At 39.3% G+C, this 26460-nt stretch overlaps 1 protein-coding gene across 1 annotated transcript in view; it reads left to right on the plus strand.

Annotated features, from left to right (window-relative positions):
- SEL1L (SEL1L adaptor subunit of SYVN1 ubiquitin ligase) overlaps positions 1-26193 on the plus strand; it is a 46780-nt gene extending 20587 nt beyond the window's left edge. Inside the window, exons 11-21 of the mRNA XM_007434313.4 lie at positions 6475-6531; positions 9720-9788; positions 12371-12448; positions 13404-13466; positions 14000-14087; positions 14998-15146; positions 17486-17651; positions 19462-19536; positions 19974-20146; positions 21089-21217; positions 24105-26193. Of these exons, the coding sequence (XP_007434375.1) occupies positions 6475-6531; positions 9720-9788; positions 12371-12448; positions 13404-13466; positions 14000-14087; positions 14998-15146; positions 17486-17651; positions 19462-19536; positions 19974-20146; positions 21089-21217; positions 24105-24308 (1251 nt within the window). The 3' untranslated portion in view covers positions 24309-26193. The remainder of the gene's footprint in view (positions 1-6474; positions 6532-9719; positions 9789-12370; positions 12449-13403; positions 13467-13999; positions 14088-14997; positions 15147-17485; positions 17652-19461; positions 19537-19973; positions 20147-21088; positions 21218-24104) is intronic.
- The last annotated feature ends 267 nt before the right edge of the window (positions 26194-26460 follow it).

Below are 26460 nucleotides of genomic sequence, written 5' to 3' on the forward strand. Positions count from 1 at the left end.
ATTGGCTGAACTAGATGCTTAGAGAGCCAGATAGTTATGCAGAGTTGTTCTGGGATTTGACAGCTTCATCCCATTCCCAGGATAACAGTTCCTCTTCTGTCAGGGAAGACTGAAGATCTTCAAGAAGGAGGATATTTTTCTAGGATAATGAACATGTTCCTATAGTAGTGATCCTATCTTTAGGTGACAGACCCATATCCTCACTTATCAGAGATGGTCCTCTGGTAGTGGAGAACTTTTGGTTGTGGATGATTTGATTATTGAAAACACAGAAAAGCTTAATTCCTCCTCTGTTTTAAGATGTAACTGCTGTGAAATCAATAAGAAACAAGGATAGTAATGCTGTTATGTTTCAGATAGATGTAAATGGGAAACTTCCAAACCAGTCTATCCCAAATTTGATTATAAAGAAAGAATTTTTTTTTAAATGAAGGGACTGTGACAAAAGTGATTGAAAGGAAAAGTCAAAAGAGCCAAATATCTGTATAGTGCCTGAAGGTTATATAAAACAACAGCAACACATGCTTAGCTAGAATGCATTTAGAATGGAAGAAAAGGTCAGTCAAGTCCAGGAAGATGCCAGAATGACTCTCTAGTAGTGTCCAGGAAGCTATAAAAGTTAAGAAGGTTTCCTCTGGAAAAGAAAAGCCTGTCCCAAAAAGGGGAACACAAGGAATGCAAACTCTTGGCAGAAAAATTTTAGGTGATAGTAACAAATGCAAAGGAAGAAAGAAGCAATGAGAACTTCTTTACATATCTTTGAAGCAGAAAACCAGACTGAGTAGTGGTGGGCCATTTGATGTCAAAGGATTGAATGGATGCTCAAGAGGATATAAAGTTGCAGAGGAACTGAATTAACTCTATGTTTTTGCCTTTACAAACGAAGATACAGGAGTCATGCCTGAGTATTTATTAATTTTCTCGGGGAAGGAAACATAATTATTATAAAGCAAATTCTGATTATAAGAGAACTTATTCTAGGATACCTTGATAGACTACAAATGTAACAAATCACCAGGTCCTGATAATATCTGCCTGGGAGTTCTTAAAGAACTGAAATGTGAAAGTGCTGACTTCTTAGGAAAGTATGTAATTTTTCACACAAACCAGAGACAGTACCAGAGGATTAAAAGGTAGTGAAAGTGACACTAATTTTTAAAAAGGGTCTCAGGAGATCCAGGAAATTATAGGCTTTTCAGCTTAACATCTGTTCCAGGCAAATTGGTAGAAACAGTAATAAAAAAAGTAACTACAGGTAGTCCTTAATTTATGTCCAGTCATTCAGCGATGGAAATTCCGGTCCCAATTGTGGTTGTAAGTGCATAGAGGAACAATGGTTGCTAAAGAAAAATTAGCATAGATTCTGTGAAAGTAAAACCTACCTCACTAACCTTGTAGAGTTTTCTGGACATATGGATAGTGGAGTCCTTGGGGTTCTCTGAGCTTGGCTGTTTTCTTGCAAATGTTTTGTTACCCAGCTAGGTAACATCTTTAGTGCTAGAATGGAATGGAGTTTGCTCTCTGTTTATATACAGTGGCATACCCTGCCAGTGTTGGTGGGGGAGTGGGTTTTGTTTTACAGTGGTACCTCTACTTACGAACGCCCCTACTTATGAATTTTTCGAGATACGACCAGCTCCGGCCCCAAAATTTACCTCTACTTACGAACTCGCCTCGACTTATGAACCGGATCCACGGCCATTTTCTGCCCATTCCATGTGGTCCGCAGCCATTTTCTGCCCGTTCCACGTGGTCCATGGCCGTTTTTCCGCCCTGCCGCGTGGTCCGCGGCCATTTTCCGCCTGTTCCACGTGGTCCACGGCCATTTTCTGCCCGTTCCATGTGGTCTGTGGCCGTTTTTCCGCCCTGCCGCGTGGTTCACGGCCATTTTCCGCCCGTTCCACGTGGTCCGCGGCCATTTTTCCGTCCGTGACACGTGGTCCGTGGCCATTTTTCCGCCCTGCCGCATGGTCAGTGGCCGTTTTTCCGCCCCGATGCGTGGTCCGCGGACGCCGGAACGGATTAACAGTAATTACATTGAACCTTATGGGAAAATTTACTTCAACTTGCGACCAACTCGACTTGCGATCAGAGTCACGGAACGGATTAAGTTCGTAAGTAGAGGTACCACTGTATTTTATTTTTTCCCTCTGGTAGTTCCTTGATTAGGGTATTGTTTACTGTTGATTGTATGTCTGGTGATAATCTTGGTGTTAATTTCTGCTTATCTGGGTGATGATTGCTGGTGAGGAGATGTTCTGGTCTTTTGTTTTCCTTTTTATTGTATCTCTTGAATAGTGTGTAGATGTTGTTTATCTCTGTGCCTGTTGATGGCTGCCTTGTCTGAATACCAAGTTTCCAGGAGTTCTCTCGCATTTTTGGATTTAGCTTGGTCTAAGATGCTAACAGTTTCTCAGTTGAAACTTTGGTTAAGTTTGTCCATGTTGTGAGATTAAGGAGTTTTCATTGTGTCTTCTGACTGCTAGTTAGTGTTCATTGATGTGCTCTGCTAGCCTTCTGCCTGTCTGTCCTATATAGTGGTTGTTACAGTCCTTACACTGTATGTTGTAGATGACTCCTGCTTTTTCTTCTTGGGCTACTGGGTCTTTTGGTTTGCTTAAGATGTTTTGGAGGGCTTTAGTTGGTTTGTATGCTACGGAGATGCCATGTGGTTGTAATAGTCTGTTGGTAGTTTCTGAGACGTTTCTGATGTATGGCAGTGTTATTCTTTTCATAGCTTGTGTTGGTTGTGTTATAGTAGGTTTAGTGGCCAGGCACTTTTTGATAAAGTTGTGTGGATATCCATTTTGTTGGAAGATGTTGTATAGGTGGTCTGTTTCCTTTTTCTGCTGTTCTGGGTTGCTGCAGTGCATTTGTGCTCGTTTGAATAATGTTCTTACACAGCTCCTCTTTTAGGAGGTTGGGTTGTTACTTTGGTAATGGAGTACTTGATTAATGTGGGTTGTCTTCTGATAGACTTGATTTTCTAATTTGCTGTTGTTTCATTCTGCTGATGAGGATATCCAGGAAAGGTAACGTGTTGTTCTTTTCTTCCTCTCTGGTGAATTTTATTCCTTTGAAGATGTCATTGATGGTTTCATGTGTCTTCTCTAGTTGTTCCTTTTTTATTATAACAAAGGTGTCATCTACATGCCAGATCCATACTTTAGGTTGTATGTGTGGAAGTGCTATAGTTTCTAGGCATTGCATTAAAATCTCTGCTATGAGTCCTGACAGTGGTGATCCCATGGGTGTGCCTCTGATTTGTTGGTATATTTGTCCATCAAACTGAAAATAGGTAGTAAGGCAGAGGTTGATGAGGTCCATGATTCTGGGTATTTCGATCTGGGTGTGTTGTGTAGTACTGCTGATATGGATTATTTCGCTAGTTCTGGGTTTATGGATGTAAAGAGTGCTGTGACATCAAATGAGACCATAATTTCATCTTCATCTATGGGTACATCTTTGATTTTCTGGAGCCACTGTAGTGAGGAGTTGATAGAATATTCACTCTTTTCTGCGAGATGTCCGAGCTTTTTTTTCAGTTCTTTCGCTATATTGTATATTGGAGTCCTTGGTAAAGATACAACTGGTCGGAGAGGTATGTCAGGCTTGTGTATTTTTGGTCATCCATAGAAACGTGGGAGGATGGGTCCACTGCTTTTCGTGTGCCACTGTTCTTTTGTAATCTGCCCTTTCTTGGTTAGGTCGTTAAGGGTTTTCTTGATTAGGTTGTCTAGTTTCTGTATTGGGTTGGTGTTAACTGGGATGTAGGTTTCTTTGTCCTTTAATAACCTTTTGGCTTTTTGCCAATATTGTGATTTATCCATAACAACTATGGTTCGGCCTTTGTCTGCTGGGAGCATGATGATGGTTATAGACAATGCTAATCAGCTAGAATTCTGTGCAGCCTTAGAAGCAGCATTTAAAACTACAGGACTTAACACAGAGACCCAAGAAAACATAAGACAGACAATCATACCACAGATCAGAAGAACACAGTATCAGCACAAACTCAAAGCAGAGGACAGAGCAGCCCTCAAAAGCCTAAGGAAGGACCAAAACATCATCATCTTCCCAGTAGACAAAGGCCAAACCACAGTTGTTATGGATAAAACACAATACTTGCAAAAAGCCAAAAAGTTATTAGAGGACAAAGATTTATTATTTATTATTTATTATTTGTTACAATAAAAAAGGAAGAACTAGAGAAGACACATGAAACTATCAACAACATCTTCAAAGGAATAAAATTCACCAGAGAGAAAGAAAACAACAACACGCTACCCTAATTTGGATACTTTAAAAGAAGCTTAGATAATTCATGGAGGATGGGTCCGTTAAGGCCTCTTGATCTTGAAAATTCAATGTTACCTCCAGATTGTGAGCAGCATGCCATCAAATATCAGTTGCAGGGAACAGTGGTGGGAGAGAGGTACGTCTTCCTTTTCTTCCTTTCAGGCATCCCAGAGGCAGTGGTTGGTCACTGTGAGAAACAAAATGTTGGTCAATTAAGATAGGTCTGGCCTGATCCAGCAGGGCTGTTCTTATGTTAATTTTGTTTACTGAGAGAATGGTGCGAGCAAACAAATCAAACTAAAGGTTTTGAAAGGTGTAGGGTCTATGTCGGTTAAACATGGTAGATGGTAAAGAGATATTGAAGCATAGCAACATGATCTTTCTTTCCCAAGGTGGTATCTTTTAAATGGTCTGTTGCCACCTCTGTTGGACATGATGAGAGTTTATCAGGAGGCATCAAGTTAGGGAATATTGAACTATACTCTTTAGCTGTAACACTGTGAGCTTTCCAAGGAGCTTCTTTAAAGAATGCAAACTTCCCCAAGGTTTAAAAAAAGCCTTCAACTCCCCCTCACCTATCCCCCCCCAGTCTATGCCCTTGGGCCTCCTGCACTCTGCGGCCCCTGCTGCCCTAGCTGACTTTTGCCATCTTGCTCCTGCTGCTGATGAGGCATGGCTGCCCTGATCCTTTGCAAGTCAGCTGCTTCTGCACGAGGCTTTCTTCCCAAGGTTGCACACTGTAGTTTGTTTGTTTGTTTGTTTTTATTAAATTTGTATGCCTTGTGGGACTGGGGGAAAATGGCATCATGTGGCCAGCAGCTGCCTCGTGAAGAGCCAGGGCAGGCATGCCTCGTCAGCAGCAGGAGCAAGATGATGAAGGGCAGCAGGGGCCGTGGAGTGCAGGGTGGCGAGGGTGACTGGGCTGAGGCAGCTTTGTGCTGCTCTTGCTGGGGCTTCCTGGGCTCTTGGCTTCGTGCCGTGCTGCTGGGCCTTCCTGTGTGCTGTGGCTTTGTGTTGCACTACTGGGCTGGGCTGGGGTGGCTGAGGTTTCCAGGGGTGGCTGCAGCTTTGCGCTGCACTGCAGCTCAAGGACTTCTTGCAGCCCCAGAGCCATGGTGAGCCAAGAAGCCCCTAAGCCGCAGCATGACAAGCAGCCCCAGAGCCGTGTAGTTCTGGGGCTGCTTCCCGCCCTGCAAGATGGTGTAGGGCAGCCAATAAGGCAAAGATGGCGGGGGCAGGATAGGCAGTTGGGAGGAGTTGAAGGGGAGGCAGTCCCTTACCTTACCGAGGCTCTGGGCTGGGAAGGAGCAGGCCAGGAATGGCTTGGATTGGGGTGGGTCTTCGCCTAATGACCCACGTGTCTTGGGGTCATGACGGCAACTGGGACTGCCTGGGATTGCTGTTGCTAAGCAATGTTGCACTTTAGGACCGCATTGCTTAGCGATGGAAATTCTGGGCCCAATTGTGGTCATAAGTCAAGGACTACCTGTACTGTTTCAGATTGTTATAAAGAGCTCATGTAAATGAATGTTATTCAGCAGAAAACTAGATGTTTGGGATAAATGTGAACAAAATCTTTTCTCCCTGACTAGTTTTCAGTATGCAGGGAGTAATTTCATGTAGGTGCATGGCTGTGCTGCGCTTTGGATCTGAGGGAAAAAAGGTGCTTCATTACACAGGAGGTCTCACGTAATACCTTTTGGCAAATTAAAGCAGTTGTGTCTTTTCTCCAAATCATGTGGCTGCTTGCAGAACTGTAGTACAATTCAGGAAAAAGATGCATTTAGTGACAGGTGGCTCATGAATACTCCCATGTGTTCCAAAGCACCCTTTTTCTTTAGAAACTGCACAGCCCCATTTGCAATCTGAAGACATAGAGCCTGGACTAATATTTATTTATTACGTTTATTTGCCACCCAATTCTGTCAAAGCCCTGTTCCTACTGTTTTCTACAAAACCTAGCATGGATTGCTTGTAGGTATCAGTAATTTCTTGTCAATTCTGAGGTGAAGTTACTATTTTTTATTGAAGCAGGGCAATTTTTCTTTAAAATATTTCTTTGCCCTCTTGATTTGGAGGTTACCCCTTTATTGTTTGTGCATTCTAATACTATTTTTCTTCTCAGTGCATTTGCTTTATAGGAAATTAAGTAACATGCTTCAATTACTGTTGCAGGTAGGGCTTGGGCAGTTGCACCTGCATGGAGGAAGAGGAGTAGAGCAAAATCATCAGGTATCTGTAGGGCAGTACAGTTTCAGGAATATAAAACATTTGTGCATTTAAAATGTAAAATGAAGCTGGAATTGAAAAGCCATCTATTTACTGCAATAGCTGTATGTCTTATTAGCGTAACAATAGAGGTCTAGGAAGACTTTCAGTGTTTATGGTGGTCAACACCCAAGGTGCCAAATTCCAGTTAATTACAAATGTCTTGTGTAACACAGTTCATATCTGACGTTGGGCTGCATGCATTTACTGCAACTCATAAACACATCTGTTCTCGCCTGTTGCAACTTGTTCTGCATGGACCTATATTGAAAAGTTTATGTAGAAAGGTAGAAAATATTGCTTACTTGTTTGAATAAGCAGCAAATGTTATTAATAGTGGTAGGAGTTCAAGATGACCAGTTCATGTAAGATGAGAAAATTGTTCAATTCAATTTTGGTATTAAATAAGAAGGCATGGACTAAATTTATACATACAGTAGAATGATACATTCAAAATATGTGCTATTTTTTGTGAAAAATTATTCCAAATCACAATAATATAACTAAACTAAAACACTTAAAAAAAAAAGTTAATACAGTTCTAAGATGATAACATTAAGTATATTGTTTAACATGACAATCAGATTAAAATTGATTTTAATATAAATTTACTATAATTAGCAAAGTAATACAGCAAACAACTTCTTGTCAGCTTTCTTTCCCCTTGCAGTTCTAGTGTACTTTTTATATTGAAGAACATTTATAAAATTATACCTCCATCTGGAACCTGAAATAGAATAATCCCTTCTTCCACCTCAAAACTTTATCCTTCGTTCTCATAATGTATGGGCCAGGCCTCCTACTCTACTAAACTGATACCCAGGGTTCATAAAATCATGATGTCAAAGGGTGCAATAGCCATAATAAGTATTTTACTCTTTAGCTAATTAAAATTAAAAGGAAAATATTTCTCACATTCTCCCCTATGAAAATGTGGTTTATTCTAGCCACATCCTCACCGCTGTTTCTTTTTTTCTGGTCCTGCCGTTGATGTTCTAAGCTGGAACCCAGGGTCTGTTATGAGATTCTGGTTATCTTTTACAACTGTTCCCTGTGAGTCAACACAGAGGTTAATTAGAATCTTGGAATAATCCACAACAAATTTGGCAATAGCTGGATCTCCTGGAAATCTGAGTGAAGAAGCTGAGGCTGTATGACCATACAGAAATACACTCAGAAGTTTTTTTAAAAAAAAGTCCTGTTTATTTTCAAGAGACATGTTTTTGATGGATCAAAAATTGTGCATTGAAGATGCAATCCTGTGACTACTTGGAATTAAGCACCATGTATCCCAGTGGGACTTGCTTCTAAATAAACAAGGGTATGGCATATGCTATCAAATAAATGATATTGCCCTAGTATTATTGAAGGAAGTGAAATAATTGTTGAACTTGCATATTTTAGTATCATACTCAGTTATGTAAAACTATATGTATTTGCTCATATTCATAATGCAGAATTTTAAACTGAACTTTGTATTAAAAGTACAGTGGGGCAAAAAAGTATTTAGTCAGCCACCAATTGTGCAAGTTCTCCCACTTAAAAAGATGAGAGAGGCCTGTAATTTTCATCATAGGTATACCTCAACTATGAGAGACAAAATGGGGAAAGAAATCCAGAAAATCACATTGTCTGATTTTTAAAGAATTTATTTGCAAATCATGGTGGAAAATAAGTATTTGGTCAATATCAAAAGTTCATCTCAGTACTTTGTTATATATCCTTTGTTGGCAATGACAGAGGTCAAACGTTTTCTGTAAGTCTTCACAAGGTTTTCACACACTGTTGCTGGTATTTTGGCCCATTCCTCCATGCAGATCTCCTCTAGAGCAGTGATGTTTTGGGGCTGTTGCTGGGCAACACGGACTTTCAACTCCCTCCAAAGGTTTTCTGTGGGATTGAGATCTGGAGACTGGCTAGGCCACTCCAGGACCTTGAAATGCTTCTTATGAAGCCACTCCTTCGTTGCCCAGCCGGAGTGTTTGGGATCATTATCATGCTGAAAGACCCAGCCACGTTTCATCTTCAATGCCCTTGCTGATGGAAGGAGGTGTTCACTCAAAATCTCACGATACATGGCCCCATTCATTCTTTCCTTTACACAGATCAGTTGTCCTGGTCCCTTTGCAGAAAAACAGCCCCAAAGCATGATGTTTCCACCCCCATGCTTCACAGTAGGTATGGTGTTCTTTGGATGCAACTCAGCATTCTCTCTCCTCCAAACACGACAAGTTGAGTTTAGACCAAAACATTCTACTTTGGTTTCATCTGACCATATGACATTCTCCCAATCCTCTTCTGGATCATCCACATGCTCTCTAGCAAACTTCAGATGGGCCCAGACATGTACTGGCTTAAGCAGGGGGACATGTCTGGCACTGCAGGATTTGAGTCCCTGGCAGCGTAGTGTGTTACTGATGGTAGCCTTTGTTACTTTGGTCCCAGCTCTCTGCAGGTCATTCACTAGGTCCCCCCATGTGGTTCTGGGATTTTTGCTCACCGTTCTTGTGATCATTTTGACCCCACAGGGTGAGATCTTGCATGGAGCCCCAGATCAAGGGAGATTATTAGTGGTCTTATATGTCTTCCATTTTCTAATTATTGCTCCCACAGTTGATTTCTTCACACCAAGCTGCTTGCCTATTGCAGATTCAGTCTTCCCAGCCTGCTGCAGGTCTACAATTTTGTTTCTGGTGTCCTTCGACAACTCTTTGGTCTTGGCCATAGTGGAGTTTGGAGTGTGACTGTTTGATGTTGTGGACAGGTGTCTTTTATACTGATAACAAGGTCAAACAGGTGCCATTACTACAGGTAACAAGTGGAGGACAGAGGAGCCTCTTAAAGAAGTAGTTACAGGTCTGTGAGAGCCAGACATCTTGCTTGTTTGTAGGTGACCAAATACTTATTTTCCACCATGATTTGCAAATAAATTCTTTAAAAATCAGACAATGTGATTTTCTGGATTTTTTCCTCCATTTTGTCTCTCATAGTTGAGGTATACCTATGATGAAAATTACAGGTCTCTCTCATCTTTTTAAGTGGGAGAACTTGCACAATTGGTGGCTGACTAAATACTTTTTTGCCCCACTATAGTTGTGGTCAGATATAGATATAGATTCATTCATTCATTTTCCACCCTTTTCCTCCTCCAGAGAGCTTTTGAATACTTCAACCAAGCAGCTAATGCTGGCAACTCACATGCAATGGCATTTTTGGGGAAGGTAAGACACACTGACTTTGAGCTGGGTATTTGGAAGTTATTTTTTGATTACTGCTGTAGTTAGAGGGCTTACTGCTGTAGAAAATAAGACATAGCTAAATGTCAGTCTGACTAGTCTATTTAAATGTTCCTTTGAAAAGCAACGTCTGACACTGTAACTTCAGCAGAGAGTGAGGAAAGCCAAAACCTTCCTAGGCCAGTTTAGGGAATAGCTTTAGCTGCCATAAAGACTTTTCTCACATTGATACTTCACACAAAGTCCAAATAAGCCAAACTAAAACAATTACAAATCCTATATATCCTGACTATATAGCTTCCATAAGATTAGGGGGCCACATAAATTACTTTTGAGGAGACAGGATCTCTCCTCAAAAATAAATTATAGTAAGCCCTGGACTTCAGTTTAATAAACTTCAGATATAATGGACAAAAGCTGTCTTTACACAGTACATTTCTGCACTTAACCCACATTCACCATTTTACGTATGCATAAAATCCCCATTATGTAATGGGAGTGTGAAATGGGGGAACCAGTCTTTTACCTCTTTTCTTTTCTCCATTTTTCCTGCCTAATCTAGGCACTTAACTTGGGATGGGAATATTACTGCGCTATTGCTTCTGACCAGTACATAATACCTTTTAGAAACAAGCCTTGAAAAGTAAAGTTTCCTTCATGTCAAGCTCAACTTGTAGGGACTTCACAGACACCTTCAGATAGTTTTCTTGGCAACTATACAGAAATAGTTCACAAGTGCCTTCTGGGATTTTTTTTTTTTTTTAATGCTTCCCAGAGTGGCCTGCAGCCCTCATGTTTCTCTCTTCCAAGTATTAATAGGTCTGAATCTGCTTAGGTTTTCAGCATTAGTGATGTCATCTTCTAAACCTATTAAAGGTGTTCAACCACTAGGTGGGAATGTCCACCAGAGAAGAAGACTAACTTTTCTAAAATAGCCGTTATGGGGAGAGGGAGAGCTACTAATCTTACCTACCTTTAATGACTTTGATACACTTGTTTTTATTCATCATTTATTTTAGAGGATTACTTTATTTAGAAAAAGACTTCTTAGTTAGCCATAGGGGCTAGTTTTATGGACCTAGTATGGTAGATATGCAATGCTTGACTCTATCAGTTCAATCTTTGAAAGTTTCTGGCATATCTTCAGATTTTACTACAGTATATAAGTCTATCAAATAAGTCACATCAAACTCCTTTGTAAACTCTATTAGTTAGACAATTTTCTGGGAGGAAGTCTCTGAAAGAATTCTGTGCCATGTACTTTCCCCCTCAGTAGTTTCAGCCACCTCCCTAGAGTTGAAATTTACTTATATACATCCTGTTTACTTAGATACATCCTTTCTCATACTAAACTTAGAGAAGAATATTGCACATTTATTATAGAATTCTGTTAGTTTAATGTAACAGATGTTCAGAACTATAGCTTAATATATCAGTGGCTGGCTGACCTTTAAGAGCTGCAAGAAAGCCTCCATTGATATAGAGGTGCTCTTTCTTCTGCCCTCTAGTTTGTGAGGCGCAAGTTGGAAGGGGATTTTTCTCCCTTCCCTTTCTTCTTTAATGGACCCTTCAAGCTATACCTGTTTCTTCCTCTATCACAGAATAGAAGTTGCTAGATAAGCAAACCCAATCCTAGAGGCAAATCTGGATCATGCAAGTTTTGCTTCCAGAACAGTAGGGGGAGCTAGCCCATTATTGGATGCCCCCATCAGATCAAACCAGAAGGAACCTTGGCAGAAAGGCAATACAGTGGTACCCCTACTTACGAACGCCCCTACTTACGAAATTTTCGAGATACGGCCAGCTCCGGCCCCAAAAAATTTGCCTCTACTTACGAACTTGCCTCTACTTACAAACCAGATCCGCGGCCATTTTCCCTGCTGCCACACGGTCGCGGCTTCCTGTGGGTGAGATCGCGGTAGCAAGGAGACGTTCGGTGAGGCTTGTGGTGTGTTTTGTGGCGTTTGGAAGGTTTTTGTGGCGTTTGGAAGGTTTTTTGAGGTTTAAAAATAAAATGCATATGTTTCAGAACTGTTTAGCCGTATTTACATTGAACCTTATGGAGGAAATTTACCTCAGGGTGCGATCAGATTCGGAGGGCAGATTAGCCATATTTTCATTGACACCTTATGGGGAAATTTGCCTCATGGTGCGACCAAATTCAGAGGGCGGAACGGATTAACCGTATTTACATTGAACCTTATGGGAAAATTTACCCCGACTTGAGACCAACTCGAGTTGCAACCAGAGTCACGGAATGGATTAAGTTCGTAACTAGAGGTACCACTGTATGCTGTTCTTTCTCTCAAAGGAAGAATATTTCTTCTAAGATCCTGTTATGATACATGCATTGATCAACTGAAACAAAGTAAACATCTTATTCCAAATTGTTTTACATTTAAGCAACTTTAAATGAAATTATTACAGTTTTTATTTATTAATCTCACTACACTTAAAAGAAAAGTTCTGCATTAAGTGGGCCAGATCTTAGCCAAAGAATAAATATTTTTTTTCTAAATTAGACTCTTGTTCATAAATAACTTTCAGTTAACATTTTGTTTTTCTAGATGTATTCAGAAGGAAGTGATTCTGTACCTCAAAGCAATGAAACGGCCCTTCAGTATTTTAAGAAAGCTGCTGACATGGTTTGTTGCTGAAATCTTGGTTACAAGAACTCATATGTATACAGCTGGATCTCTGGAAGCTAATCATTTTAAAATGAAGTGTTCTACCCACACAACAAATATATATGTATTTCCTTTTGAGAAAAATAGTCGTTTCTGATATATTAATTCAGAGAATCTAAATAGAAAAAAACATTTTTCATAAATTACAAATGTGCAGTTTTCTCCATTTCTGACCCTCTCACTTTAATTAGTAAGCTAGTTAACTGGTTTTTCCTGCTGTCTTCCCATAACAATTACTCATTTGTAAGACAGATGTGACCACTTTGTGTTGTCTGTCATTTGTTACGTGCAATATAATTCATATGTGCACCTGATTATTTTCTGTTGTGATCAAGTGCTTTATGTCCAGTTTATCCTAGCATACCACTGTAATGAGAGTTGTAATACTGCACATTTGGTATAAAGGATAGGCTAAGACTGGGCATTATGACAATTTAGTAATGATGTGAGCAGAATGGAGAATGTGTTTGCCTTCAGCGCAGGACAGAACTGCCGTATTGATTCAGTACCTTGCATACTCTATGTTTTATACAGAACAAAACTCAAAACATTTCATGTGTTTCACCACAGGGAGCTTGGAACAGATCCTCTGATCCCTTATTTTTCACCCCAAGGCCACAAAAATAGGTAGTCAGTGCTAACTACAACTTATAGAAAAACTGACTAAAGGGATGGTTTTCAAAACAGTTTTAAATTTCCCATTGCAAATAATAGAATTAGCATGCATGGGGGGCGGGGGGCGGGTAACCACTCTAATAAGCACACATTAAAATAAAACATAGAGAACACAATAGTTTTGTTCTGACCTTAAAAACATCATTTCAGCGTTGGAATGTTTGTTTCCCATCCTGTCTTTTTACAGTTTATAAGTTTTAAGTTAGATTTTTAATCACGTTCTTGTTTTGTATTTCAGGGCAATCCAGTAGGACAGAGTGGTCTGGGAATGGCTTATTTATATGGAAGAGGTGTTCCAGTGGTAAGTCCGCTTAGGATAATGGCAGTAATAATTCTATAAGAAAGAGCTGTATGTTTGTAAAATAAATGGATAAATTTGATTTACAGTATTAAAATGGTATTGTTTATATAGCCCTTTGCATTGCACTTAGGTGGGTAAAAGTGGACAAGTACCATCTAAAACAGAAATTAGAAAAAATGTACTTTTAGAAGGTACAGATGTTCTGGAAGACAGTTCCAAGGATAAGAGGTAGCAAAGAAGAAATAAATCCAAGAATATTTTGGATGGCGGGGTTGCAGGAATGAACATCATAGGATCAAGTTGAAAGGGGTAAGAAAAAGGCAGGACAAGCAGATAGAAAACCTTGAAAGCTGTGGAATGCTTAAGTGCACATTCAGATTCACATTTTCTTCTTTACATCTTAGAATCGATATCTGTATTCACATTAAAAAGTAATAAAAAAGATTTAGGACTGCACTGCAGATTTTTAGTGTAGTGTATGTAGAATTTTACATGTAATCCTAACTGACTCCATCATCTGTGTCCCTCTTTAGAACTATGAGCTGGCCCTGAAATATTTCCAGAAGGCGGCAGAGCAAGGATGGGTCGACGGGCAACTTCAGCTGGGATCCATGTACTACAGTAAGAGACTTTTCTAATATTCAGAATCTACATTTTGGAACTAGATATGCCATTGTCTTAAAAGGGAGAAGTTGGAAATAACTGAATAATTGAGACTTTGGTTTTCTTTTTTAAGGGTAAAATATTTGTTTGTAATTTTCACATCTTAAAAATAGGCCATAAATTAGGGTATATTAACCTTTAAAGCATGTCATTTTAAAAAGTGTCATTGTTGTATCAGTTTCTTTTTTCTGTGTATTCTTGATCTTTGTAACATATACCCTTGCCAAAATAATTTTAAATAACAGACCAGAGTGATCTCTGTTCCATAGCCAGAAGAGAAATAAATGTAAAAAGTTGATGGTTAGTTGTGGGTTATTGTGTATTATTTTATTTCTAAACTGTCTAATAACTGAAGCTCTTTGGACAGATTGTGAAGTTAATTAAAGATATTAAAAAGAATAAAGTTCATTCATAAATAGCACAGGAAAGTTATTTTAAAGCAAATGGAAGCCACTATTCATATTTTCATAGACTAGAATTAAGATGATATGTTGTTTTATTTGGTGACCTAAAATCTTATTTTTTTGTGCTTTTGATTATATTGATCAGGAACCAGATAAGGAGGCTAAGCTCTTTTAAGTTGGGCTGTATATTAGGTCAGCAAATATAATGTGTCAAGTTGAAAGCAAGATTTCAGTTTTGCATCGAACTTGCTATTTTAAATGCTAGGAAACTGAATAGTTCATATGTTCATTTAGAATTGTGTATTTTAATTTCACGATACAGACTGAACTGGTGAATCTTATTATTGACTGAACTGGTGAATCTTATTATTGACAGTGAAATAGCAGCATTAATCAACTTTAGAGAGTGTATAGATCAAATGACATCAGTTCAATTATTCCTGCTAATTCTTCTCTATTTGTAGATGGCATTGGAGTCAAGAGAGACTATAAGCAAGCCTATAAATATTTTAATCTGGCTTCACAAGGGGGCCACATTCTGGCCTTCTATAATTTAGCACAGATGCATGCTACTGGCACTGGAGTAATGCGGTCCTGTCATACTGCTGTTGAGGTAAGAATCAGTTATTTTCCTAAGTGCAGGGACAATCAGCACATAGTGTTACACTGGTTTTAATGAAGTTCTGAATGCTGTGTTAAGGTGGGTCATCTTTAGGGGGACATAAATACAGTGGCGTTGAAATGTTTTAAATAATATTACTATGGAAAGACTTTAATTGGAATATACAGTGGGGCAAAAAAGTATTTAGTCAGCCACCAGTTGTGCACGTTCTCCCACTTTAAAAGATGAGAGAGACCTGTAATTTTCATCATAGGTATACCTCAACTATGAGAGACAAAATGGGGGAAAAAATCCAGAAAATCACACTGTCTGATTTTTAAAGAATTTATTTGCAAATCATGGTGGAAAATAAGTATTTGGTCACCTACAAACAAGCAAGATGTCTGGCTCTCACAGACCTGTAACTACTTCTTTAAGAGGCTCCTCTGTCCTCCACTTGTTACCTGTAGTAATGGCACCTGTTTGACCTTGTTATCAGTATAAAAGACACCTGTCCACAACATCAAACAGTCACACTCCAAACTCCACTATGGCCAAGACCAAAGAGTTGTCGAAGGACACCAGAAACAAAATTGTAGACCTGCAGCAGGCTGGGAAGACTGAATCTGCAATAGGCAAGCAGCTTGGTGTGAAGAAATCAACTGTGGGAGCAATAATTAGAAAATGGAAGACATACAAGACCACTGATAATCTCCCTCGATCTGGGGTCCATGCAAGATCTCACCCCGTGGGGTCAAAATGATCACAAGAATGGTGAGCAAAAATCCCAGAACCACATGGGGGGACCTAGTGAATGACCTGCAGAGAGCTGGGACCAAAGTAACAAAGGCTACCATCAGTAACACACTATGCCGCCAGGGACTCAAATCCTGCAGTGCCAGATGTGTCTCCCTGCTTAAGCCAGTACATGTCTGGGCCCGTCTGAAGTTTGCTAGAGAGCATTTGGATGATCCAGAAGAGGATTGGGAGAATGTCATATGGTCAGATGAAACCAAAGTAGAACGTTTTGGTCTAAACTCAACTTGTCGTGTTTGGAGGAGAGAGAGTGCTGAGTTGCATCCAAAGAACACCATACCTACTGTGAAGCATGGGGGTGGAAACATCATGCTTTGGGGCTGTTTTTCTGCAAAGGGACCAGGACGACTTATCCGTGTAAAGGAAAGAATGAATGGGGCCATGTATCGTGAGATTTTGAGTGAACACCTCCTTCCATCAGCAAGGGCATTGAAGATGAAACGTGGCTGGGTCTTTCAGCATGATAATGATCCCAAACACTCCGGCCGGGCAATGAAGGAGTGGCTTCATAAGAAGCATTTCAAGGTCCTGGAGTGGCCTAGCCAGTCTCCAGATCTCAATCCCACAGAAAACCTTTGGAGGCAGTTGAAAGTCCGTGTTGCCCAGCAACAGCCCCAAAACATCACTGCTCTAGAGGAGATCTGCATGGAGGAATGGGCCAAAATACCAGCAACAGTGTGTGAAAACCTTGTGAAGACTTACAGAAAACGTTTGACCTCTGTCATTGCCAACAAAGGATATATAACAAAGTACTGAGATGAACTTTTGATATTGACCAAATACTTATTTTCCACCATGATTTGCAAATAAATTCTTTAAAAATCAGACAATGTGATTTTCTGGATTTTTTCCCCCATTTTGTCTCTCATAGTTGAGGTATACCTATGATGAAAATTACAGGCCTCTCTCATCTTTTTAAGTGGGAGAACCTGCACAATTGGTGGCTGACTAAATACTTTTTTGCCCCACTGTACTCAAATGAAATGCAGGGCTTGACTTTTATAAATATGAAAAATGCAGTTTACTAGTGATTAAAGGGTAAAGTCATCTCTTTGGATAACAAAAGCCTTAAATTTCAGGCCATTTATAAACATGATTGAATCCAAGTTAAGCATTTTTCTTTTAGAGTTCCATGTAAAGTAAGATGATTTCTAAGGGAAATCTGATCAATAGAATTAGCTTACTAAAGCAGCTAATGAAATTTATTCACTCTTCCTCCCTATATGCACCAAAATCTGGAGGTTTGGTGGATTCTCAAGAATGAAATTATGGAGCTTGATGGAGAAAGTTCAGCGCTATAACATTTAACGTAATCTAGAACCTTTACAAATAGGATTTATCAGGACTTTGTGCTATTGAGTGAGTTCCTGAACAGGTTTGATAATCCTTTCATCTAATGCTTGATTGCTCTTATTCATCCTTGTACCACCGTTGAATGTCTGTGCAAGACCTACGAACACCTTAATTGTTTCTACCAGAATATATTTTTAGATAGCTAATTAAAGAAACTAAAATTGTTTATTTTTTTCCTGTAGCTATTTAAGAATGTATGTGAACGGGGACGTTGGTCTGAGAGGCTTATGACTGCTTACAACAGCTATAAAGATGGCAATACGAATTCTGCAGTTGTGCAGTATCTCCTTTTGGCAGAACAAGGCTATGAGGTTGCACAAAGCAATGCTGCCTTCATTCTTGATCAAAGTAAGGATTAAACAGCTGCTTATAGTACCGGTTTGGTACAACTTAGTGATAGTTTTCAGCATCCAGTTCTTACTTTTGCTTAACTGTTTTTGCATATATACAAAATACATGTGATATATCAATTTAATATTCATGCAAATTATGAATTAAATACAAATTCACACAGGAGTCATGATCACATCAAAAATAATTTAAAAAATGAATAGGATCCTGAAATTGATATTCTAGAACTCTAAACAGAGTTTACTTAGAGGTTTCTCTGGTTTTTTTCCCCTTTGATTCCTGAATTAACAATCTTAGCACAAGTGAAAAATTCTATTTAAATGCCATTTCAAAATAAAAGTATTTTTATTTCCTTTTTAAATTTGTGTGTGTGTATAGTAACTGATGTTCATACATTAATCACTAATTCTAAATCGAGTTCTATTATATTTTAATAATATTGAATAACTTTTGAGGGACTTACTAGTTAAAGAATAGCCAATAGTTTGTTCAGTTACCAGTACTCCTTCCCAGTACTGAATAACTGGATAGTTGAAAATACATGAAATAAATAGCAGGTGATGTTTAATATTGCCAACTGGTAGAGCTGATTCAGCCAATGTAAATTTTCTGCTTATCCCTTTAATAAAAGACTTCGTCCAAAACACATTGAGCCACCGATTAACATATAAAGTTCATCTCCTCTGTTCTTTGTTTATCAATACTTGCCATCCTACATGCAGGAAAAGTTTATTGTTATGTTTGCATATTACAGATGGGATATGGCAATGTAAGATATCAGTAGTACTAACTTTAGTAAACACTTTCCTTTACGTCAAACTGAAGCAGCCTAGATAATTTCATCTTTACCAAAATTTGATTGTTTAGCCACTTATCTAATATTGTAGGTTTCTATTGCATCAGTTTCTAAATTCTTTCTGTCCCATTCAATTTATGGAAGTTAATCTCGTAACCTGAAATCTCAATATGTGTCTTCAGTGGAGATATGAATTATTTGCATGACTTGTATGAGGCAATGCTAATATAAATCAAGTTCATAGATAACAGTAGGGCTCCAAACTGTTGATATAAGAGTCCAAACATTTCTGTATGTCCTCACTGGAGTGGAAAAGAGCGATATTCCTATTTAAATCCAGTGTGTAGTTCAGATGTGCCTAAAACAATATTTTCTGGATTGCAGTTTGTTTTTGTATACATTCCATAAAATGTCTGTCTAAAATTCAGGATGCACAACTTTTTCCCAAGCTGAAGGTTGTACTTTGCCTTTAAATGGCAGTTGAGGGTGAAGTCAGAAACCAAATTGGATTTCATTTATTTAATTTAGTACTTAATTAGAATTACATATACTTACCAAGATTACTCTCCAATCTCATATTTAATAATTTTCCCTTCTGCAATGCTATTTTTTTAATATATAACCTCTAGAGGTATCTGCTTGCTTCATCCAAGACTTCAGGTTATACATCTTGTGCCTATTATTTTTAGTAGTAGTTTATGTTTTTGGCCTTTTGCCATAATAAAGTATGTGATGATGAATCCTCTGTCCATGCATCTGAGACAGAGCTTAGTGAGCTCTGACTTTACTGGATGCTGAGTTTGTGGGGTCCAGTAACCACCGTGACTCCTCAGCTGATTAACACACTTGCAAACAAAGGATATTGACTCTGTGTTCAAATAGCTCTGCTCATCTCTATTCCTGTTTTGCTCAGTGGGGGAACAGCGAAACAGATCACGTGATTAAAACTAAACGTCAGGAAAAGAAATGACTTGGGCCTTTACTCTCTCGCCTTTTCTTCCCATGCTACAGAAGAGGCCAGCATAATAGAAGAGAATGAAACCTATCCCAGAGCCTTATTACACTGGAACAGAGCAGCCTCTCAAGGTCAGTCATAGCAGAGTTTAGTCCCGTTTCCTAGCAATAGCCCCATAAAGAGTTGTTGTAGAAGATGTTTGACCTTACTAGAGAGTTGTGGCAGTACTTGTGTAACATCTGAAAGCAGATCTTAATAGTAATCTGCCAGATTTTTTAATAGAAAAATGCATCTAAATATATTTGACAGATTTGGGGAATCAGAACCTGCTTCTGCATCCGTTTGCTTGCTGCACTGGCTGTCTTAGTCAACTTGAATTGAATGCATCATTTCTGAAGCGATACAACTCAGAAACCACATTTTGCATAATCAGAATTGGAGGCAGATACAAATTCTGTCTGCAGTGCAAGTCAATTCTCTCCATGTTAATTAGAGCATCTTGAAATGAATGGAAAGGTCTAGATAGTATTACTCACAAGTCCTTTCATAGAATTTATTTTCCTAATAGGTTACACTGTTGCTAGACTAAAACTTGGCGATTACCATTTCTATGGCTTTGGCACCGAAGTTGATTATGAAACTGCATTTATTCATTACCGTCTGGCAACAGAGCAACAGCACAGTGCCCAAGCCATGTTCAACCTAGGATACATGCATGAAAAAGGACTTGGGATTAAGCAGGTAAGGAAGTGTATAGTTATTCCCATGACTTTGCAACAACATAAGCATATAGCTCAAAAGATTGTCAGAATCTTCTGCCTATAAATAGGAGTAGACTGTAAACCAGAACTAAACAACAGGTGGCTAGTTTCAGAAGACCCTACAAATGATCGTTTCAGACATTTGACCCAAATAATCAAATTATTCCATTACTCTCTGAATAGAGGCTGCTAGGATTAATAAAGAGAGGGGACGCGGTGGCACAGTGGCTTACTGACGCTGAAAGTTGCCGGCCAGAAATGGTCGACACTTCAGTGGTTCGAGCCCAGCTCCATGTGGCAGAGTGAGCTCCTGTCTCCTCCCCAGCTTCTGCCAACCCAGCAGCTCAAAAACTTCTGTGAGTAGATAAATGGGTACTCTCACCCCGGTGGGAGGAAAAATGCTGGCGGCGCCTTGCAAAAGGAGTCGGGACCAGTTGCCAGTAACGCGGAAGCCGCGCACGCCCAAAAGCACGAAGCAACGGAAACCCCGCCTCCTGCGCTCACCAGCTGGGCTCTGCTCTAGGAAGGAGGCAATGGCAAACCACTTCCGAAACACCTTGCCTTGAAAACTGCAGGGACTCGTCCAGGCAGTCGCCGCAGAATCGGTCATGACTGAGTGCAGATTAAAAAAAAGGATTAATAAAAATTGTTTTAGTGTAATGCAAAATGATAATGACAGCCAAAAGCAAGTGACATAGGTACAAATATTTAGAACCATAATTTCCAAAATTCTTGTTAACCTTTTATTATTCTGTCTTAAGCATTATTAATGAACAGTATCACATTTTATCCCATTATTAACTCATTTAAGAAATTCTGGTGAGATAAATACACCAAAGGAGGAAGACAGATTCTCTTTACAGTATTCATATGATCAGATTAGCTCTGCTTTTGCAAATTTAGTGTGTTGTATATGTTGCAGGACATTCACCTTGCAAAACGCTTCTATGACATGGCAGCCGATGCTAGTCCAGATGCTCAGGTTCCTGTGTTCCTTGCACTCTGCAAGTTAGGAATTATTTATGCCTTCCAGTACATACAAGAAACCAATGTAAGTAATAATGAAGAGTATAGTGTTATTGAAGGTAATCTACATAGTAGTGCATTCCTGATTATAACTTTATTTCATGTGATTAGCTTTGATGGATTGATGTGTATGTATGCATATATATAATGAAATAGTTTTTTAAGATAGAACAGTTTCTAGGATTTGGCTGAGAAAATGTTTTGAATTTCATTTCCATTCCATTTCTATGGCAATGGTGCAAAATATCTGTATTTCTTAGTCAGATATAATGCAACTTCCTGCCTACTTCCAACAAGTAAAGTCAATGGGGAAGCTGGCAGGAAGTCACAAGTCACAGGTGGTTCGCAAGCAGGACAGTGGGCTGCTGTGGCGCAAGCATGGCAGGGCCAGGACTGGCTACTGCCGGGTGAGGGTGGGTGCACAGAGGGCCAATGCGGGTGAGGGGGTGCTGCAGGCACTCACACACTACAGAGTATAAGATCCCTGGGATCTCATGCTCTGTAGCCAGGTTCCTCAGGAGAAAAAGCCACAGGAGTGCAAGTGATTTACAGGAGTGACTTGCAACCTTCCCCGCCAGCTTCCCCATTGGCTTTGCTTGTGGAACGTTTGCAGGGAAGGTCGCAAATGGGGATCATTTGATTGCAGGATGCTGCAGCCATCCTAATCGAGAGCCAGTTGCCAAGCCCCTGGATCGCGATCACATGACCATGAGGGTGATGGGACGGCCAGAACTTTGAGGGCTGGTGGTAAGTACTACTTGTTCAGCATCATCATAACTTCAAACGGTTGCTGAACAAGTGGTCCTTAACCGAGGACTACCTATATTGCACAAAACTGGCCAGTCTTGTTACTATCCATGTGAGGAACTTTTCTGATAATCCAAACATGCTATTCCAAGTGTTGCGGAAATGGTCCAGCTTCAGAACATATTAATTCCACCTTATGCTCCAGATTAGGCCTGCTGGAAGAACTCTAACTTGAGGAGGAAGTTGTTCTCAGCCAATACCTTTTCCTCCACCAAAGCACAGAGTATGAAAATTGCATCCAGTCCAGTATCCTGCTAGAAGACATCCAGAAAGTCTATGAGCATGAAAGTAAAAGCCCTCTCATGCTATTAAGCCTCAGCAACATTAGTTTGCCATTTAGCAAAATAGCACCTCTGATTATTTTGCCTCTATTTGCTCAAGTTTGTCTGTAGGATTCTTAAGCCATAAAGCTATTGTATTGGTGAACACTGAGCTTGTGCAGCATAGATGTCACTTTATTTTTTAGGCTAAAACTCTGCAGCTTGGTTATGGGGAATTTCAATTCTCATGGGCCCAGAGCACTATTTTCTGTCTCTTTAAAGACCCTCTTACATTTTTCATTCTAATCACATAGAATTATGGTGGTGATAGTTGTGAAACTGGAACCTGAAATATAGTGTGACACTGTACTTTCATCCAAATACCCTAGAGATTCCTTTCTCATAAGGTAGTGTGAGAGTACTTTTATAGATACAATGGAGCACTCCTGCTATTAGGAAAGGTGTCATTTATCAGTTGGAATAAATAAACAGGATTTTATGTTGCTGCTGTTTGCTGAGATGTCAAAGATCAGGGATAAATGAAGTGCTAATAGATTTGAAGAGCTTATGTGTGACTGCAGGGTCAGGGATCACTGTGTATATTCAACAGAATGCTTAGAATAAGAAAACCCTTGCTTGAAAATAAAATGCACATAATGCACAGGAGTAAGAATAATACCTACCTTAGAAGGAATGAAGGAACTAGGGAAGTTCCATAACAAGAACATACCGTGTTCCATGCCTGGACTATAGAGTTTAGTGCCTCTTGTTCCATAAGTCTCAGACTCCAGTGCGGCAAACTGATACAGAGATAAACAGAACTAGATCACCCTGGATTATAGTAATGTGCAAGCCGTCCCATGCACAGATTGTTCTGTGCACTGAAGAGCTGGTTACACACATATTTTTATCCAAATCAGAACATATATTTTGGGATGTTTTGGGCTGTGCACAGAAGGAAGCAGGTCTTTTGTTTGTTTCAGCAACAAGTGAGGTGGGTGAAATGGGGAAAAAGCCAAGAATACTGACAGCCAGGGAGAGGGAGAGAAAATAAGGGAAAGTGGAATATGCCATTGTAGGAGCCCATTTTTATCACCAAGAGCATCAGCATAAAGAGCAGACAGACAGGCATGTACATCAGTGGAAGGGAGGAAGGGGAAGATGAGCAGGTAGGCCAGCAGGATATGTCACAGTGGGAGCTTGTTCTTAAGTGCTGGGGCTGTCGGGGACAGATGTGCAGGTCAGTCCATCAGCCATGGTGGCAGTTGAGGGGAAGGTTGGAAAGACACTGGGAAGACTAAGGATATGCTGCTCTGGCAGCTGCTGTATAGACCAAAGAGGAGGCCATGTGCATAAGCCTCACCTTGTTCAGATTTTGTTTCATCCCAAACCCAGAACAGTCAAAGCATTCTGGGTGTCAGTTGCACCAAACTATGACTGATCTGAACTAGTTTGTAAGGTTTGTTCTGAGTTTGAAACGAAATATTTTCCCACATCGTGCACACCATTATTGGATTATTTTTGGAAACAATTATGTCAGTCAGAAAGCTATGGAATTGAATGTCTAATAAAAAAAAAGAGATTTGACCCTTTTTCACATGCTAAATTAACTCTATCGGGAAACCCAACATTAAAAATTGGGAAACAGATGGTGATATGGAAAAGTTGGATGGAAGCAGGGATATTGACCATTTTTGGATTATTTCTTCTGCACTGTTACTGTCCATGAAACATGCTAGCCTTGCCATTCAGGAAGATGCTGAAACTGTGTGGAATTTCATAAGCATTGTGGCTATACTATTGAGAATTAATTGTTCCCCCCTCTCCTGGTATGTTTTTGTTTAGATCAAAGAGGTATTCTCACACCTGGACATGGACCAACTCTTGGGACCTGAGTGGGACCTTTACCTCATGACCATCATTGCTTTACTTTTGGGCACAGTAATAGCTTACAGACAGAGGCAGCATCAAGCAATCCCAAGGCCTGCGGGGCCACGGCCAGCAGTACCTCCTCAAGAACCTGCCCCAGAACAGCAGCCACCCCAATAGTAGCAGCTGGAGACTCAATGAAGTGAACTGGAATTTCTAGCTGGGACTGTTTTTGCAATCTTATGACAACATGCACACGAGATTTAAAAAGTGTTGAATTGAGAAAGCAGTTTAGAATTATGCCTTTTTTCAGGGATATACATCTTTTTTTGAGATGGAGCTGAATGTTATTTCAGTGCCAATGGAACAGCAAAATAGATTTTGTGAAAAAGAAATGTGCTTCTTCAAAAGTGATACCTACTACATGTAGTTCATTCAGTGACCTTTTCAACTGTCCTTTGATAGTTCAAAAAGAAAAATATTACGAGGTTTTAGGAGAACATCAGACCTTGTGCTCTTTTAAGTAAAAGGCTGTAGTCTTTTCCAAGTATGTTTGCCATTGTGATAAACTGGATTTTACTTTATGGTTCTCCCAGTTATTTTAAAACCATCTTAAACCTCTGTAGTAATATCAGCCATGAGTGTCTGGATGCTTTAACCTAGATTTACCAGTCATAAACAGATACATATTCATGGGCTATTCTTCCTAGAAGTCGGGGTTAAAATATGAATTACACTTATGACATGACTATTTAAATAAGATGAAACCGCCATACTTCGTCTAGCATTCAGACTTGCTTGAATTATGCACATTCAAGAATCTGCCTTGTGTATCTTTTCCCAAGTATACAAGGCAGCTTGTTTAGTCTTCCTTTTTTTTTTTTCACAAATATGCCAAGATTATCCAAGCAGTGGGCTGAAAAAAGAACCAGTGTTAATCAACCTCAGAAGACCTCTTTATTACAGTGGTTTTTTCTGAAGTATTTTCTCATTGGGTAACATTGATTTGCTTTTCAGTCCATCATAATATATTCTTATGAGTCAGACTTACTTTGGGTAGAAGATCGTGCAATTAAGAGTTACTAATGTAACTGCTATCTACATTTGTCTTTAAAATATGCACTCTAATTTTATGTTGCAACATGGCTCCTGGAGAACAAATCAGTGAATACGCATATAGTAGACTATTCTAACCGCGTTGCTTTATGACAGCCTTACAATTATGAGCTTGCCAGTCTGACAGTGCAGTCCCCTATTCCAGCTAAGCTCTGGGTAGAATGCATGTGGTTTTTAAGCTTTTGCAAAATGAGAGTGGAGCACTTAGCCAGAGTTGAAGCACGGAAATCTCCAAAACAATGACATGAGTTATATGAGTTGCAATAGAAAATCTAATCCCAGAATTTCCCTTGCTGTGTCATGAAAATAACTATGATACATGTTTTGCTGTAATATTAATTTATAAAGGTTTTTAGGTACTACATAAAGAAAAAAGACAACAATTTTTGGCTAAAGACCCAATTAAACAGAAATACCCTTTGCTACTATAGCAAATGTAGATGCTTCTGGTGCATCATTATATAACCTGTGAGTACCCTTAGAGGAAATATAATTAAATGCTGTTCTCTGGAATCTAAACCTCATTACGTTCATTTAAGAAGTATGCAACATCTGTATGCATCAATAAGTTCTCTCATGTAAGCTTAGAATACATGATTGGAACAACAAAAGTCCCCTTATAATGAATAGGAGAGAGACAGAGAGAGATGGGCTTTGTATAAATCTGAAATACAAAGATGTTTTTGAATAAGATTGCTTGTATCTACAGGAAGCAGTTCTAACAGCAAGGCATGTTGTGTTTTAACAGCAGTATTAAGGCAGGTAGCCATGTAGATAGAGCTTTCCTTCCAATTGTATACATCAGATAAGATGAAGATCTCTTGCAATGAATACAAGATGTCCAAAACTTAAAAGAGGAAACAGTAATTGAAATCCTGTATTTAGGCTGCAGTTTTTTTAAAAAAAAATTGTGTGTAGGAAAGAAAACTTAATTAGCTATTTCAGTAAATCTCAAAAAAACTTGCCTCTTCTCCAATAAAAGGTGCAAATGGAAAAATAATGTTCAGGTCTTTAGTTTGAGTAATGGTCTGACCTTTGCGTACATGTGTGTAATGTGTACAAATTCTTATGTGGTGAACTCCAGAAACATATATTAACATAAATCTAAATTATTATACTGAAGCTATCTTTTCTGAAATATAACTAATAAATCTTCAAAATTATTAAAACATTTCCAAGGCCTTTCCCTTCTGACATTACTTTTAATTGCTATTGT

Source organism: Python bivittatus, unplaced genomic scaffold (genome assembly GCF_059951505.1).
Source record: "Python bivittatus isolate LINGU-HERP-01145 unplaced genomic scaffold, Pbiv_v1 ctg000480_np1212, whole genome shotgun sequence".
In the NCBI taxonomy this organism is placed as follows: domain Eukaryota; kingdom Metazoa; phylum Chordata; class Lepidosauria; order Squamata; family Pythonidae; genus Python; species Python bivittatus.